The sequence below is a fragment of the Diadema antillarum genome, unplaced genomic scaffold, assembly GCF_040938485.1.
Source record: "Diadema antillarum isolate AM-2024a unplaced genomic scaffold, OU_Dant_1.0 seq00000651_RagTag, whole genome shotgun sequence".
Lineage (NCBI taxonomy): Eukaryota > Metazoa > Echinodermata > Echinoidea > Diadematoida > Diadematidae > Diadema > Diadema antillarum.
In genome coordinates, this window is record NW_027271564.1 from 653,942 (window position 1) to 670,291 (window position 16,350).

A 16,350-nucleotide genomic window follows, 5' to 3' on the forward strand; every position below is an offset into this window, starting at 1 on the left:
AGGGAGTGCCCGTACTTAACTAAGTATATAATATTTGTCTAGAAGAAAAAAAAAAAGTGTTGTTGTTTGTGAGTACAGTCAAACACAACTTTATAACTTCTTGGATCAACTAGGATCAATATCAACATAGTGTTCCTCTCTGAGCTGTATTGCATATTTCAAATGTTACATTTATTGTTGTTTACCTTAAATGTAATATGTACTCTATGAACCCTTCTTTCATCTTTCTTGTAAGAATGTGCATTGACCTTAATCATTTCCTTATGTCTTGTAATCTTTGAAGTTGTCACTGTTTAAATAACCAGTTATTGATGCTCTTAATTTGTATTTCTCAAAGTATCTTGCAAACATATGCTATCATCATCAATGATTCATCATCTCTTTAACAATTTATCATAGTTTCATAAAGAATTCAGTGTTAATGCGAAATCTTGCATGGATGTAGAGTATCAATTTATGAATTTCTGTGTATGTTTATATTTATTCATTGATTCATTGATTCATCCATTTGTTCGTTCGTTCATTCATTTGTTTGTTTGTTTGTTTGTTTGTTTGTTTGTTTGTTCATTCATTCATTCATTCATTCATTCATTCATTCATTCATTCATTCACATTTCTATTATCTGTGTATTTGCAGATCTCCAAAGAGGAAAAGGCCAGTCGTTCACTCTAATTAATAAGATAGACAACCAGTATGCCCTTGCAGTAAGTGTAATTTGCTTGATCTACTAACATTATTTGTGTTGACTTTTGTGAATTAAATGATGCTTCACATATAGGTTCTTCCCCTCCGTATCTACTTTGTTATATCTACTATATTATTTTCAAATTAGTCTTCATCAATGAAGATATTATAGTATTTTTGACACTCGGATCATTTAAGCACCCATTAATTAACTTTCCAATCCATTTTATCAAGGGTTTCCAATTGTGCCAGAAGAGCCTTTTCTTTTTTTAATTCTCTATTTTCAGAGTATGCAGATCATTTGTAGAAATGGAGTTCTTAGGTAGATAGATTATGACAGTGAATTGATTTATAGAAACACACTCTTCTCAAGTCCTTGTCAAGTTTACATGCATCCATTCAAGTATCAACTTCTCTACTTTATGGACAAAATTATATTTTTTGTACACTTCTGTCTGAAAATGACATATTTGAAACTGATCATAATCACCCTTGTGTCTTGAGAGTAATATCATAATATTGCCAGGCCCTCTTGTGGAGCAGGCTACCTTTGCTTAAAAAAAAAAAAGAAAAGAAAAAGGAAAAGAAAGATAGCATACATGAGATTTCATTCATAAGTATTGTTTTGTTATTCTATTCTATCTAGGTAGGAGACATGGACCAACAGGCGGCCATTGGGCTGGCTTTGAAAGGAGTCCAAATTGGGCGGAGAGGGAAGCTCTCCCTGATTCTGGTAACAACCTCCATTTATTTCCACTAAACCACATAATTTGTGTGTGTGTGTGTGTGGGGGGGGGGGGGGGGGATGGGGGGTAATGGAGGATCAACAATGACTGATACAAGTTATTCCTTAAAGACATGAATTTCATCATCACAGATCTAATTCATAGCTATGACTTACTTTCAAATAACAAGACTTTGAATTTGTATATCTGTCCTATTTGTCTACCTTCTATGTTTTTAGAATTGTTTCATCTTAGTGAACAAATTTCTGTCGTTTGTGTTTTACTTGTTTTTAATGGTGTGGACATCCATATATAAGTGTAGAAACCCTGTTAATAAAGGCCATACTTAATCAAATGTCTCCAATCAACAATACATTTTTCAGCACACAAATGTTATTGATAATTATGGATATGAACAAATTTTGGTGTAGCAATGCAGACATTCATAGGCCAGCTATAATGTTGTTATGCCATAATTCACAATGATTTTGGCATCAACATTCCTGTTACTTTTTATTACATCACTTTTGCTCTTGTTAGTCTTTTATTTAGATATCTAATATTTGTTTATATACATTTGTATATGTATTTTTAAATCACAAATCAGATGTACATTTTCCATATTTCACATATATTACAATGTTACTGTATGTCCCTCCTTTTTGGTATTGTTCTTAGAGTAATTGCCAATTTCTGTTAACTCCTAGGTCCAGTGCGGGGAGACAGTCTATATGTTTGATGCCCTTGCTCTTGGCCCCGCTCTCTTCACCCAAAGCTTCATAGACATCCTGGAAGCAACAAATATCACAAAAGTAAGATTTTATTAAATTTTTGTGGCCCTACCTGTGGCAAATTGGTGACACTATTCAACATTATGGTGACTGTCAAAGAACTATAAGGATATTGGCAGTGGAGCTTCAACTTAACACTCCTTGTTGCATCATATCGTATTGATGAATATGTGGGTAAACATCAAAATTAAGGGCTAAAATAAAAAAAAAAAAATCAAGACAATATGTTTCATGGCATGACATCGTAAAGCAAATTCAAGACCTTAGAAATAGCCCTGAACAACTAAAAAGAAGAAAAGTAAAAAAGCAATCAAGCAAACAAACAAATAAACAACAAAAATCACTCTTGTACACTTAGCTCTAAATCAAGCATCAGGAAAATCTGGCATGAGTGAAATTCAAGGCAATTTTGGTTTCTACTTCATTTCAAAGAGTGTGCTTACATATCTTATGTAAATGTGACAGAATTGCATGTGAACCCCAGGTATTTGAAGTGCTAGCATGCATAACCTAATTCACAAAAGCTCACAAAAGCTTGCAAAAGAACCCCCCCCCCCCCCCCCCCCGACAGAAAAAAAAGGTACAATAGCTCAGGGAATGCATCAAATTTCTCTTTATTCCAGGGTTACAAAGCAGTCACCAGGGTGTAGCTTAACCCATTCCTTACCAGGTTCCCGTGGGGGCAACTGATATACAGGAACCTGGTTCCCAAGATGAAGACAAGAGTGCCTGCATTTGTGACCTAAAGTCATGTTTATTTGTGTTATACTGCCAAGAAAAATGGGTTTGATAAAAAGATCAGAGTTTATTCTAACAGCACCTGTTCTCTTTCAGTGGGAAAACTGCGTATATCACAGTATTATTTACCTTTTTCCAATTTAGTTTGCACTTGTTCTGCTATAAAACTCTTATGAACATGTACGCGGCAATCAAGGCTGATCTCAGTAGATTTTTGTGTTCGTTGACCTCATTCAGGTGCCTGGTTTTGTGTAGAACAAAAGAGATTCTGAGCCCATCAGGGCACACTCTATTCATCCTTGGCCCTGCACCAGATCGATACTCTCATTGTTCGATGGTGCATGTACATTGTACTTGACCATGGAAAGGGGATACATATACCGCTTGACTGCTTTTGCACAGGTGGATTATCAACCTGTCCCTTCTCTGTTGAAGGGCAAAAGAGTCTCGTTTGGGGGCATTAACAGCACTTGGAGAATTGCAGGAGGCACTGGTTAAGAACTCAGAGATTTTCTCACAAACCAAGCTACACTGACCATTCAAGACAGGATAGGTGTTTTGTTCCATTGTCAAGTGTACAAACATAAACTTCCTGCCCTGTTTTTGAATGAGTAGGGAAGGGTAAGGATTACTGCCAACAAAGGCCTAAGTACTAGTAATGCTCTGGCCTTTTCAATGAATAGGGAAGGGTGAGAATGTATACACTGTTCTTGAAGTAGAGTAGACCTACAATGGGAAATAAGGTAAACTGCACATGTGGTACAGGCGTGGAGGGAAAATACAGGAATGACAAATGTACAGTATAGTGCTATATGACATGTAAGTGTGGATAATAAATACTGTACTGAAGGGGGAAGTCCACCCTGAAAATTACTGTGTTTGAATAGAAATAGAAGAATTAGAGGAACAAGACTTATATTTTGAGCAAAGTCTGATCAACACTGATCAAAAGTTCTGATTTTTTGAAGATTTGATCCATCAAATACAAATTTGCAATTGCATGATGTCATACACGAGCTCACCCCCTATTTTCTCTGTACTGTAAATGATGAAGTTTTCATTTTTCCAGTCAATTTAATTTCCAGTTGTAGTTGCACCCCATATACAACCATTGTAAATTTTATTCTATGCAACCTCTGCATGAAAAACTAAATTCCTTCATTAATAATGAAAAGAGAAGAGATTTTACGGAATTTGATGCACAAGGCAAATGGATGATGAGATTGCCTGCTACATCAAAGTGTCATCAATTGGGCAATTCCGCGGTTAGTAACGTTACATTTGAACAAATTTAGATATTTGTTTTTACTACTAAATTACCATTTATTCATTTCAAGCCAAAATTATGTCAAAAACATGTTCATCCTTCCCAGGTTTATGATACAGAAAAGAATGAATACAATCCAAGAAATAATAGCATTGCTATGGCAACTTAAAGGGCTGGTTAGTAACGTAACGAAAAAAGGACATGAGAAAAAAATCAATGTCTTGTAACAAAAAGTGTGCAAAAATTCAAGTTACTTCAAACAAAGTGTTGCATCAATTTCAATTATTGCATCATGACAAATGTTCACACAATGTTTTTTAGCAGTTCGACCAATAATTTCTTAGCTAGACCCCCAAAAGCATGGTTAGTAACGTTACGGTTAGTAACGTTACATTTGTCCGGAGTAATTCCGCAGGTCATTTCACCCTTTTGTAATTGACAAAATGTCACATGACTTCTGGAGTATTTAAATGTATTTATCTTTTACCCTTTAGCAAAACTTTGAGGAAAAAATTTCAAAGGAACCCACTGTAATTTGCATTTAAGTGAATTTCAGCATCCCCAGTCCCACATGTACATTTTAAATGATGGTTTTAGATCTCGCAAAATCAATCAATACGAAAGATAAAATCTACTGAATTTGAAAGACCTTAATGATTGGTGAACATCCTTGGCATTAGTTGATACCTAGATTAAAGAGTAAGATAAAGAGGCACATTTCTTTTATCCATGTCATGTCCACCTAACTGCGGAATTGCCCAATTTCTCTTTGATTGGCCACACCTTCAGAATTTCATAACTTTCTTGAAATTCAGAATTATCAGAATTTGGTCAAACTTTCACTGTCCCCTTTTGTTTCTGGTTCTTTCCAATCAAACTTATTTTTCTGGGGAGGACTTTTCCTGTAATTACTATCCATGACACATGAAATAGGATGAATATGATTTACATAATGAATTCATCACAACTAATGTGTAGCATTCCTGCAGATGTAAATTCAAAACAGATTGAAGCAATGTCCAAGTGTGTTTTCTTTGTGTCTACATCTTAAATGAACTCTGGAAGCTGAATGAAAGTGTTTTGTACTGTAGACTGATGTACAATAATCACATGTGTCTATGTGTGACCTATGTGTCTTTTCTCACAGGTCATCCACGATAGCAGGTTTGTCTCCGACTTCCTGTATCACCAGTACGGCATTCTGCTCAACTCTGTTTTTGACACACAGGTAAAATGCAACGTTTTTTTATTTCTTTCATATTTGCTGTGTCAGGTCATATGAAAGACTTCCATCATACCATCCGTATTTACAGATATACATCAGTTGGGATACTCATATTGTTTGATGTTTTATCCCCATATCCTCCTGTCTCATCAGCATATAGTTAACTTAGTACTGTCACATGGGGGAAAATACACTTGCAGATTCATCAACGTAGTGTTTGGCATGCAGTGCAGTCTTGCACATAGACATGAATATGTGGGAGTTCCATACACATGTAAGTTTGATTATGTTATCTGTGTTAATTTGTGTGTAAGCACATAATGACAAGCCCCATAGAGAATATTTTTCTTTCAATATCATTCCTTGTAACCTAGAGCCAGTGGAGAGACAAAACAATATTACTTATCCTCTCCTCCCCCCGCCCCCCCCAAAAAAAGATGCCTAGAGAAAATGTGTCTGTCTTCATTATTGCCATCTTCCTTTCTTCTACCCCTTGTCTCTCCCCTGTCCCTCCACTTCCAACACTGTCTAAGTTGATAACATCCGTAGCCGTCCATAAACAAATTATAGTCATAGTATTGTTTGAATGTTTGTGAATCATGCATGTAATTATCCAAAACTTTAAGTGTATAAGTCGGTAAAATAAATAAGTCAGCTATTATCCCGTCAATCAATTACTGCATACACCACATATTGAGCAAGTCTAATTTTTTCATAAATCGGGACTTCCAGACAATTTCATGAGTGGTTAAATTCGCAGTTGTGGAGTATAGTGATGAATGGAGAAATGTATGCATGCATATCACATTCATGTTGGAATCAGAGTTGATATCTGTGTGTGTTGTTGAATCTGTTAGTAGCACCTGTCTCGTGAAATTTTCCAAAAATAAAAACCCTGCAAAATATATGGTGTATTCAGTGATCATTCAGTCAAGCACATCAATTAACGTGGCCCCACTGCTTCATCTTGTCTTAATTTGCAAAGGTTGGAGACATCCTGATACAGAGAAGGCAGAACATGGGACATTTCCCGACGAGGGTGCGGGGAACGACGCAGTGCATTCTGGAATACCTCGACGTGTCAATACAAGACATAGCCCTGCATTGCGAGGGCACTAGCCATATCTCAGTAAGTCTAACCTAGTTGTCAGTATATTTATCTGTCTTAACCAACCGAGATTCCAAACTACAGTCCTACATGTATGTGTGCAATAGAGTTTCTGTATATGAAACTCAACTGCATAATATTTACACACAGGTATATGCCTCAACTCACTGTATGTATGTACCCGGTATTTTGCAAGCATAATATTTGTGTGGACCAGAAGTCGTAAAATAATCTCAAGTTTGGGGTAAATTATTTGTCAATAACCATGGCAAGAGGGTAACAGGTCAGTGGACTCACCAAATGCGCAGAAATAAATTCACTGCAAAGTGTATGGTGTGTACAATAATTACAGGGTGGGATGGGGGGTAATATTTACATTCCTATGTGTTTGGTTACAATGCTCATGTGATGTAGATTGGTGGTTGTGCATTTTTGCATGGGGCTCCTTGTAATGCGGCGGACCTGTAAACTCCTCTGTTTTCTGCAGGAAAACGAGGCGTCCTGGATGCAGCGCCCTCTACCATCCATTAATTGTCGGTGCGCTGTGCTGGATGTCGTTCACCTGCTCCCTCTGCATGCAGCCATCACGGAGGAGCTGATGGCAGAGTTCACCTGCGCCATTGACATCTACCTCTCCGTGGAGAGAGACAGGCTGGAGATGGATGCCAGACAGGTAGGTGGAAGCAGGGAGTAGTTACAGATAGAAGGAGTAGAAACTAATTGCTCTCCTTTGTTATACAACACCTAAAAGGAATGTAGCTATCCGATTGGTCGATTGCCGATCGCATGACATGCAGTTGAAAGTACCATCGCACGCTGTTGCTGTCAGCCGTGCAATTTTGAGCAAAAATGGATAACGTATGTTTACCGTTGCACAGCTCTGATGTCTCAGTAGACAACCATTTACCGCCAGAACTCAACGATTACAAGCGCGCTTGCAAGCGTGTACCTTTTAAAATCATTTTTGTAAACAACTTCAACCGATCAGTTTCTCATGTACGTACATACATACACTTGACGACTGACTGTGACTGTGCAGCTACACATTCGTCATTCTCGAAAGTGGTAGCCATTTCTGTGCTAAATTCAAGAATCTGTGTAGACCACATCTGTTGACATCCAAGGTATTGTATAAAACAAATAGTGTATGGTCTTTACTCCTGCAGTGGAACAAGATTTCATACTCTGTGAAAGATGAGGTGCACTATTCAGTTCAGCTTTGCCTCGTTGAATAGAGCACTTCTATCTTTCACCTTGTGCAAAATCTTGTACCATGGCACTCATGACTATTCACTATTTTGTATTATGTCATGCTTGACAAATGCCGAGATGCGCTCAACTAAAAGTGGTACCCTGATGCTTTGACTAAGAAGGTCATCAGTAATTAAGGACTAGCACTCTCACGGCAGAAATGACCTTCCCTGCTGCAGTTTGCCCTCTCTTTCAATGTGCTGGCGACAATGAATGTGTGTGCTTGACTTTGAGCAGCAAATCAAATGCAGTGTAAAAAGTACACATTTATTTGCAAAAGTAGAAAACTGTACACTGTATCAGAGTACTTTATTTGAAAGATCAAATATGCAAGATTAGAAGATGGGAAACTATTAAACCTGCATACATGTGCACAGCATTGAAAAATTTGTTCTTATTTCAAAGAGGATATAACTTTAATTTAATTTCTATGGCGCATTACATGGGGAACTGAAATGTAATTGATTTCTTACCTAAACAGTTCTCAACAAATTGTAGTATTTAAGGAAAAACTTTATGTTGAAATACAGCTTGTAGTGAATGACATATAAAACTTTTTCTTCCTTTTCAAATCATGTGGAGATAGAGCGGTGTCGAACATGGGATGAACAGGTAGAGAAATGTTAAACATCCCATAATTGTAATGCTTTTGAACCCAAGCATGTTTGTACTAATTATGAAGAGTTTAAATTCCTCCTATAACCATCTCCCTAGTTAACGTAATAGGTTTATTTCAAAATTCATGATCAGTTTTATGAATATATATGTGAATTGTCAAAGGTTCATAGCTGTAAGTAATTGGCTGTATTCCAGCTATAGATTTGAGATTGTTATCAGCATGCTTACTTTGCTTCACTCACATTGGTGTTGGTTTTCATTTTCTAGATATGGTAATATCTGTGATGTGTGGGATGTGAAAGAGGACGTGCCCTTTTCAAGTGTGTAGTTAATGCACTGTTATGCTTGATATTCTCTCAGACTTGAAAGAGCGTATCAGGACAATTATCCCGCGAGGAGAAAGTGGTTAGAGATAGGGTCAGAGTAATGATTTGGGTAAGGGTTAGGGTTAGAATTTGAGTTAGTGTCAGGATTGGGTTCAGGATTAGGATTAGGGTTAAGGTTAGAAGAATGGTTTGGGGTAATTGTCCTAGAACTGGAAAGAGATTGATGATGAGGTAATTTTGCTTTAACACATGTTTCCAATAGATACCTTCCCCACTATACTCTGGACTAGTTTTCTATGGATTAACTCTCCTTATTTCAGATGCCAAAGAGGGCTGCTCATGTGCCAAGAGAGCTCATTAATGGCCTCCATCACAAGGTTTCTCAGCGGACTCCGTCTATTGTCAAAACCCCGCCAGTAGGCATGGCTCCACCTCCACCTCGGTGGCCACAGGGAGGAGATGCTACCAGCGCAGGACCACCTCTCCAGAGTGCCCAGCAAGACGGGTTGCCTAGGAGCAGATCAAAGCCAAAGGAGCCCTCGTCAGCCCCCCAGCCCCGCCAAGGGGAAAATGCCGGTGGTCGGGGCCTGCCCAGGCAGTACGCTGCATCAAGGGACAAAGGTGCAGTACCAGTCCAGATGATTAGCCAAGGAATGATTGGTGAGTGGTCATTGCAATCCAATTCATTCTTCTTCTTTTTTTAATTGAAAAAAAAAAAGATGCAAAAAGTTCATGTACAACAGTGATAGATAAATATAACTAGTCAGAGCTGGTAAACAATTTAAAAACAAAACAAGTGCCCAACTTGTCATACTAGAGGCTTTAAAGTTTTCTGTTTTATTCAAATGAGTAAAATAAATGAGGTGATCAAAGGATCGTTTTGCATTTTAAATTTGCATCCATATGTAACTTGCTAGGTCAATTCATATTTCACCAGCAGCAGTGGTGGACAAATGTGAAAAGAGTTTGAAGTAAATTCTGAAGCCTAAAGTACACTTTGTACTTACTGGTATTCAGCATCTAAGTCATTCCTCTTCTGTGTGGAGGTAGGTAGTGTAAGATATCTTTTGCCTATGTACCTTTTTTTCCTTTCATGCTTTATGCACACATTTTTCAAGGTCCAAACATGACCAATATTCTCTCCATCACATCAAACCATGCAAAAATAAAGATACAAAGCCTACATGGATAATCATTGGGTTATCGTCTCATATTATATTTCATGGCATATGCGCATATGCACTAATGGTACCATTCAATATGTAATGTGTGGTTTCCAATCATGCAGAATTATTCTTTAAAGATACATGTATAAATGTTATGGAAAGATTTGCATAAAGCATTATAAATGTTGGATAAAGAAAACTGCTATACTTTGGTAATTTATATGCCTCTTGGTATTGCCTTGACCTTTGACCCAGGGCTGTTGGTGGTGCTATTGTAATAGTGTACATATTACTGCAAATATTACAATGAACAAAGATGTGAAGAAGAGAGAGAAATTTATGTTTGTCGGCTTCTTGCCACACAGCAAAGCCAGTGAGGACCTTGCCACCACAACCACCATTGATGCAAACAGGAGACTCCTGTCTGACAGGAAATGATGGGGAAAGGGAGGAGGAGGAGGAGGTGCTGAGTGACAGCTCGGAGGGATCCGACGACAACGTCTTTGACACCACTGATCAGCACATGTGGCAACACAGGTATGCTCTGGCTCCTTCAGCGAGGACAATCTGTGATGCTTCACCCAAGTCCAGGAGTCCCTTACCCCATCAGACTGTTCACTCCTCTCAGGAGTCCTCTACAAGTGATGTCTCAAAGGAGACTCGTAGTCCCTTCAGAAGCAGTCCAAAACCATCCCAAGTCCAGGGTGTCATGCATGGACCAAGGGGCAATATAAAGACCAGGATTTCTCCTTCACAATCTGCTGAGGCAGCGTCTACTAGTAAACCTCGAGGGCACAACAGCTCCAGAGAACAAGGTCCGGAAGGGGTTGCCTACGGTTCTGATGATTTGCATGGAACTGGGAGTAACTCTGTGAATTTGCGCAGTGACACTGGGTCTAAGCTTGCTTCATGTGGGAACGAGGTAAGCACTGCAGAGAGTGGGACCAAGGAGCAGTCAAAGCCGAAACAACAGGATTGTAGTGATAAAAACCTTGGACATGCAGCACAGGAGGTGAGTTCGTCTCGCAGCTCCTATGCTGACATCGCCTCAGGAAGGAAGAAATCGGTGGAGGAGGGGAAACTTGACACGAAAAGAACACTCAGGGCCATTGGAAAGGCCTTGGCATCAGGGAGGAAGTTTGCGTGGGAGACAAACAGCAATGACAGGGAGGAAGAGGATGACTTCGACACTGATGATAGCACAACCACTGGAAGTGGGGGGCTGGGCAGTCCCATGCAAGGAACAGGAGGCAAAGGTATGGTCCTTGCCTATTGCAGTACTGACTTGTGACACACTAATTAATGCTTTACATGTCACAGTTACTGCAGCTGGTAATATTACTCCAGACTGATGTAGGATGTGCATTCGTTCACACCACTATAGCCAATATGAAGAAACCTTCGGGTCTAGTTTTGGTCAGAGAAAATCTGACATGATCATGTTTTCCTGCCTTTGAAGAAAATATAGAATCAATATAGCAGCAAACGGATTTATCTTTTTTTTTTTTTTTTTTTGCTAATTTTGGAAGCATATGTTGCACAATTGATACTATGATTTTGGTAATTATTCTAACTTTCATGCTATCACAACACGTATTTGTCAACTATTTGGTCATATCGTAAAACTATCATTCATGCTGGTGAACGAGTATGTTTGTGAGGCATATGGTAATATAGAAGCAATTAAGATTATGTTGGCCATTTATGCTTGATATATGGTGCAAAAAATACTGTAAAAGTGGTTTCTTTCGCGTACAGATACTTTCGCGGTTTCCATTGGTGCCGACTTTTTCGCGTGTGTTAAGATTCACGGTCAGCAAAATCTGTGTGTGTGTTGACCATCAATACCATCAATACCTGCAATGCGCGGAATTTTCATGTGTGCGCAACAGCGTTGTAACAAGTGGCGAGTTCAAAACATTTCCTTGCGTGGTTAATTTCGCGTGACTTTTCAAAACATTTTCGCGTGATGTTAAATTCACGGTTCAACCTCAAAACGCAAAAGCACAAAAACAAAACCACCGCGAAAGAAACCACTGTTACAGTAGTCATTGTATGGCATCATGATCAAAGTGATGAACCAGGAGTAATGCAAACAATAGCAGCCACATTTGATTATTAATCCACGATGTTGTACATGTTGTCATGAATTATAACGAAAACTTCTGTTTTAGAAGGATATTTGGTATCATCTTGTGGTACTTCTGTACTTTTGTATTTCAACAGCTGGGGACAGGAAGAGTGAAAGAAGCACTCCAGCAAGGGGTTTAGACAACTTATCTCCCAGCCCCTCCAGAACAATGGGGCGTGGACGAGCATCCATCATCAGTGACTACTCACCCACCGTAATGGCCAGACCCTCGCAGGTGAGCTCGCAATTCATCTGCGCTACTCTATTCTGTACAATGTGCTGCTACATAAAGCTGCAAAATTATCAGTGCAGGAGAATCCTGTTATCTAATGAGGACGTACACACCACAACTTTGATGATATCGACTTTCTCGCTACATATATCGACTTTCTCGCTACATCAGGGTATAAAAGTAAAGAAGTATAAAGACTGGGACCTGTGAAATTACCTTGTAACAAGGATTCACTGTGCTATAACATTCTGCTGATTCTCCTGCTACTGTATCTTTTGTTTGCTAATGACAGAGGATCCTAATAATGGGGACCTATAAACCTTAAAAAACTATGACAACTACCTTGTGATGTCAGGTGTATCTCTAAATCAGTGTACAAAGTCAAAGAAATCTGAAGAGCTGGGACAAGAAATCACATTGTCTCCAGAGGGTTTTGTTATATCTGAACTCTTTACATGGAGGTTCCACTGTACTTCATAATGCTCTGTACTTCATAGTGTTAGAGGCTTTGTGCTTTGGAGTCTTCTTGGCATACATGTATGTGTAGTTTCTTATTGCTGTGATATGTATAAGGATTTATAGATGGCATAAGGACTTTATATAAGGAGAAATGATAACATTGGTGTAATTCTGACATTTCCACAGCTCCAACAAAGAGCCAATGGATTCACTGGATATGGGCGAGGCCACACGGTGCGGATAGATTTCCCCAGCGCTGAGGAGATGGAATCTGCTCCAGATCGTGTTCCTATTCCGGCTGGCAGCAGCTTCCTTTCACAGAGGGCCATTTGATCCACCAAGTCATTCCCCTCACAAACCATGTGTATACTCGGGCAGGTGTCTATGGGAAATGGGTGTTGTAGCAAAATCAGCCCATCCTCAACGGGTTTAATAACTGATACCTCAACTGAAATACCCAGCATATCTGAACAAGATCTAACCACCAATTGATTTGTTTTTGTGTTAGGTTTTTGTTGTTGTTGTTGTTGTTGTTAAAACAAACAAACAAACAAACACAGTTCTGTTCCTGTTTATTACCAATTTAAGTTTTGTTTCATGTACATGAAGGGGCCCTTGTGCACTTGTTTCCATTGGCCTTGGGTGCCTAAAGATGCCTGTTAAGAAGAGAACACTCCGCATCAACTTACCTCCCAGGATGAATGGATTAGAATGAAGTAGAAGTATTCACTGGATATCCTTGTATGTACCATCATTGCTCAAATTGTCTTCAAGTACTTCTGTATACGTCAAATGTTTTGCAGGTGTTTTATTTTCCTGAATTCCATAAATCAGGTGCTATATGCAAATGTAAAAACGTGCAAAAATTTAAACTCGCATCCTGACATGAATGTGACTTGCACACATGCACTTCTGCATTCAATGCTGTACTCCATAATTGTTAATCACACCACTCGCGAAATTGTTGAAAAGTCCCGATCCGCGAAAAATTAAGCTTGCTAGATATACATGTATGCCCTGTTCCTGTCATCAGATATGATACATTGTTCACTGATTGGCCATTTCTTAGCTAAGATATGACAATAGGATTCCAATAAGCCAGCAGGTATCTTTTTGACCTCTTTTTTAAAGGTCAATCTTTAACAGGATTGAAATTCTCTCACAAAGACAGTTTGTATTCTTAATGATCATCCACAGCATATTTGATGACTTAATGAGAAGAATGTGAAGCAAATGTGAACTCACTGTGAAAGTTTGTCCGAGTATCAGTAATTAGTTAAAATAAAAGTGAAATTTTAAACAAATGCGCGATGCGCAATAAAATGTAATAACTGTTCAGTGTTAGAACTTCGGACAAAAATCATCAGGCTGACACCTTGAAAAAAGTTATCACAGTAATGTTGTGGTGAGGATACTTCTACTTTTGTGCTCACATGCAAAGGAAAAAGAGGTTTTGTTTGTGTGTAGATTCCACCTTGACTTGCTTTTAATCATTGTTGCTTGCGTCAGGAAACTAGAACCTAGCAAGTATTTTGTCACTGCCTCTGATATTTGTTGTAAAGATGTCAGAGCTCTTCTCTGCTCTGTGCACTCCCATTGATATTTTTTTTTCTTCAGTTTCACCACCACATGATATTCACTCTGAGCTTAAAAAGTGATTTGATGCCTACTGCAGTATCATGTTGTACTAAATATAGTGGGTTTTTTTTTTCTTCTTTCTCTGAAAATTTTGAAATCTTTAATGTTTCATAGAAACATCATGAAATTCACACAAATTTCTAGGTCGTAGATTCATGGATATCTGAGGATATGATAGTTGGTCTTTGGGACTTTGTCGTGTAGCAATTGGTGATGATGTATGAGCAAATGGTATGCTTTTGTTGGTTGCCTTGAACTAGGGGATAGCATCAGGGTAAATAGAAGAAATGGCCTTCAGTGTCAGGGAGACTGCGCTCCGTGTTCACCCTTGATTTAAGATACAGATACTAGTAGAGTACATACAGTACATACTTTTTGTGTCAAGTTACTCATAGACAGTCTGTGATTTTGGCTAGTATTCCTAACATAAATGTACTTTAATAGGTACTTTGCAGACGTCCCAAATGAAGTGGTAGCATGGCGCTTGGGGCCGTAGATTGAAGACACTCTTGAGGCATCTGTAGACACATGGGTGATTTGAGATATTGTGTCTGTCATTGTCTGATAAAACCTCAATGATAGAGCACTCCAAGCTATGTTGACTGCATTAAATGATGCTCCTGCTCTAAACATTGAACTAAAGAATATATACGCTCTTATTCAAATTTATGAATTTCTTTCATCAACATGTTTTTAATGCTGCTGATTGACGAATTGCCCGACATGGACGTAAATAAGCACTGAATTGATCAGTGTTTTAGTAGTAGTAGTCAATGATAAAAGAAATCATGGGCCTAAGTATTCGGGCAGGATTCAAACCAACAACGTCCTGATCTCGGGACAGGTGTCATCTCCACTAGACCACCGAGCTTCTGCCCGACAGCAAGTGCTGGTTCTAATCCTTATAGCATGCAGTGGGTACTGTGTAATTGTCAAATTCGTGAAATTCTTCCATCGAGATGTTTTCAATGCAACTGATTGACAAAATCAGTTGATCAGTTGCACATACAATCTTCCCAATTTCATGCAGGTCCAAAGTAGTGTAACATGGTACATGGAACCAACTTGACATTGCACAGGAGCAGGCTCTCAAGTGATACCTTTAGGTCACATGACTAGACATGTGACTTATTGATACTTCAAGAAGAATATTCTAAATTTTCAATTTAGAATATAAAGAAAATTCCACAAGAAAGTACACATTCCTTGTCCTTGTTACTGACATACATTGTTTATCATTTATCATATCTTCTGAAAGAGGTACAAAGCCAAATACTGTCTCATTCATCATGCTGGAAAAAAAAAAGACAGTATGTTGAATTCTCTATTTATATATTTTTTATATCCTTGTACTACAGTGACATCACAAATTGTTGTAGTTTGTAATCCAGTGACGGCGATACCGAAACTTTATCTAGTCATAACTTTTGGACAGATTGTCCGATTTTCCTCAAACTTTACTGGTGTATTCTATTCTATACTTCTGCATTCATTCAATTCACATCTATATTTGTGGTTCATTTTCTTGGCCATTCGACTGATATAAAAAACAGTTGTAAAGATTTTCAGGATTCAGTTTTCATATCACATACCTCAGTTGCAGTCACTTGTGTAAATCAGTCGAGGCACTGATTCTCAACTCTTTCCAGTGTCTTCTTGTACATGAAAAGAATCAGAAAGTGAACATTGAAGGAAATGCCATCACAAGATACACTAAACATTCATGTGCAGTACAGTATTTTATTTACTGTCCTTGTTTTAGGGTCGTATTGATAGTTTTGAAGCAATGCAGCCCACTGTTTATTACTGCACTTGGACCGTGAAATGTAGAAGCAGAAAGTCTTCAGATTTTGAGTACTATATCTACAGCAGGAAAAAAAAAAACAGAAGTGAATCTCATCATTAAGAAACAGAGTCAGAACAGTACTTTGTGTATGAAATGGATGAGCTTAGCTGGGTATATGCTTTGGAAACAGATATGAACATTCAG

The 16,350-nt window shown here is 38.4% G+C and overlaps 1 protein-coding gene across 1 annotated transcript; it reads left to right on the forward strand.

The window, feature by feature from the left end:
* The first annotated feature begins 1,351 nt into the window (after window positions 1-1,351).
* Window positions 1,352-13,177, forward strand: LOC139736514 (uncharacterized). Its single transcript, XM_071647263.1, has 9 exons — window positions 1,352-1,418; window positions 2,118-2,222; window positions 5,354-5,434; window positions 6,417-6,560; window positions 7,027-7,212; window positions 9,055-9,394; window positions 10,266-11,156; window positions 12,127-12,266; window positions 12,909-13,177. Exons 2-9 carry the CDS (start codon window positions 2,142-2,144, stop codon window positions 13,053-13,055), a joined length of 2,010 nt encoding a protein of 669 aa, XP_071503364.1. The 5' UTR covers window positions 1,352-1,418; window positions 2,118-2,141; the 3' UTR covers window positions 13,056-13,177.
* Window positions 13,178-16,350: the final 3,173 nt, after the last annotated feature.

Bases quoted from the DNA above. Each gene is read 5' to 3' on its own strand.
- LOC139736514 (XM_071647263.1), top strand. From the start codon at position 2,142: ATGTTTGATGCCCTTGCTCTTGGCCCCGCTCTCTTCACCCAAAGCTTC. The intron at 2,223-5,353 runs GTAAGATTTTAT...CTTTTCTCACAG, and splicing joins AAGCAACAAATATCACAAAA to GTCATCCACGATAGCAGGTT. The intron at 11,157-12,126 runs GTATGGTCCTTG...GTATTTCAACAG, and splicing joins GCAAGGAACAGGAGGCAAAG to CTGGGGACAGGAAGAGTGAA.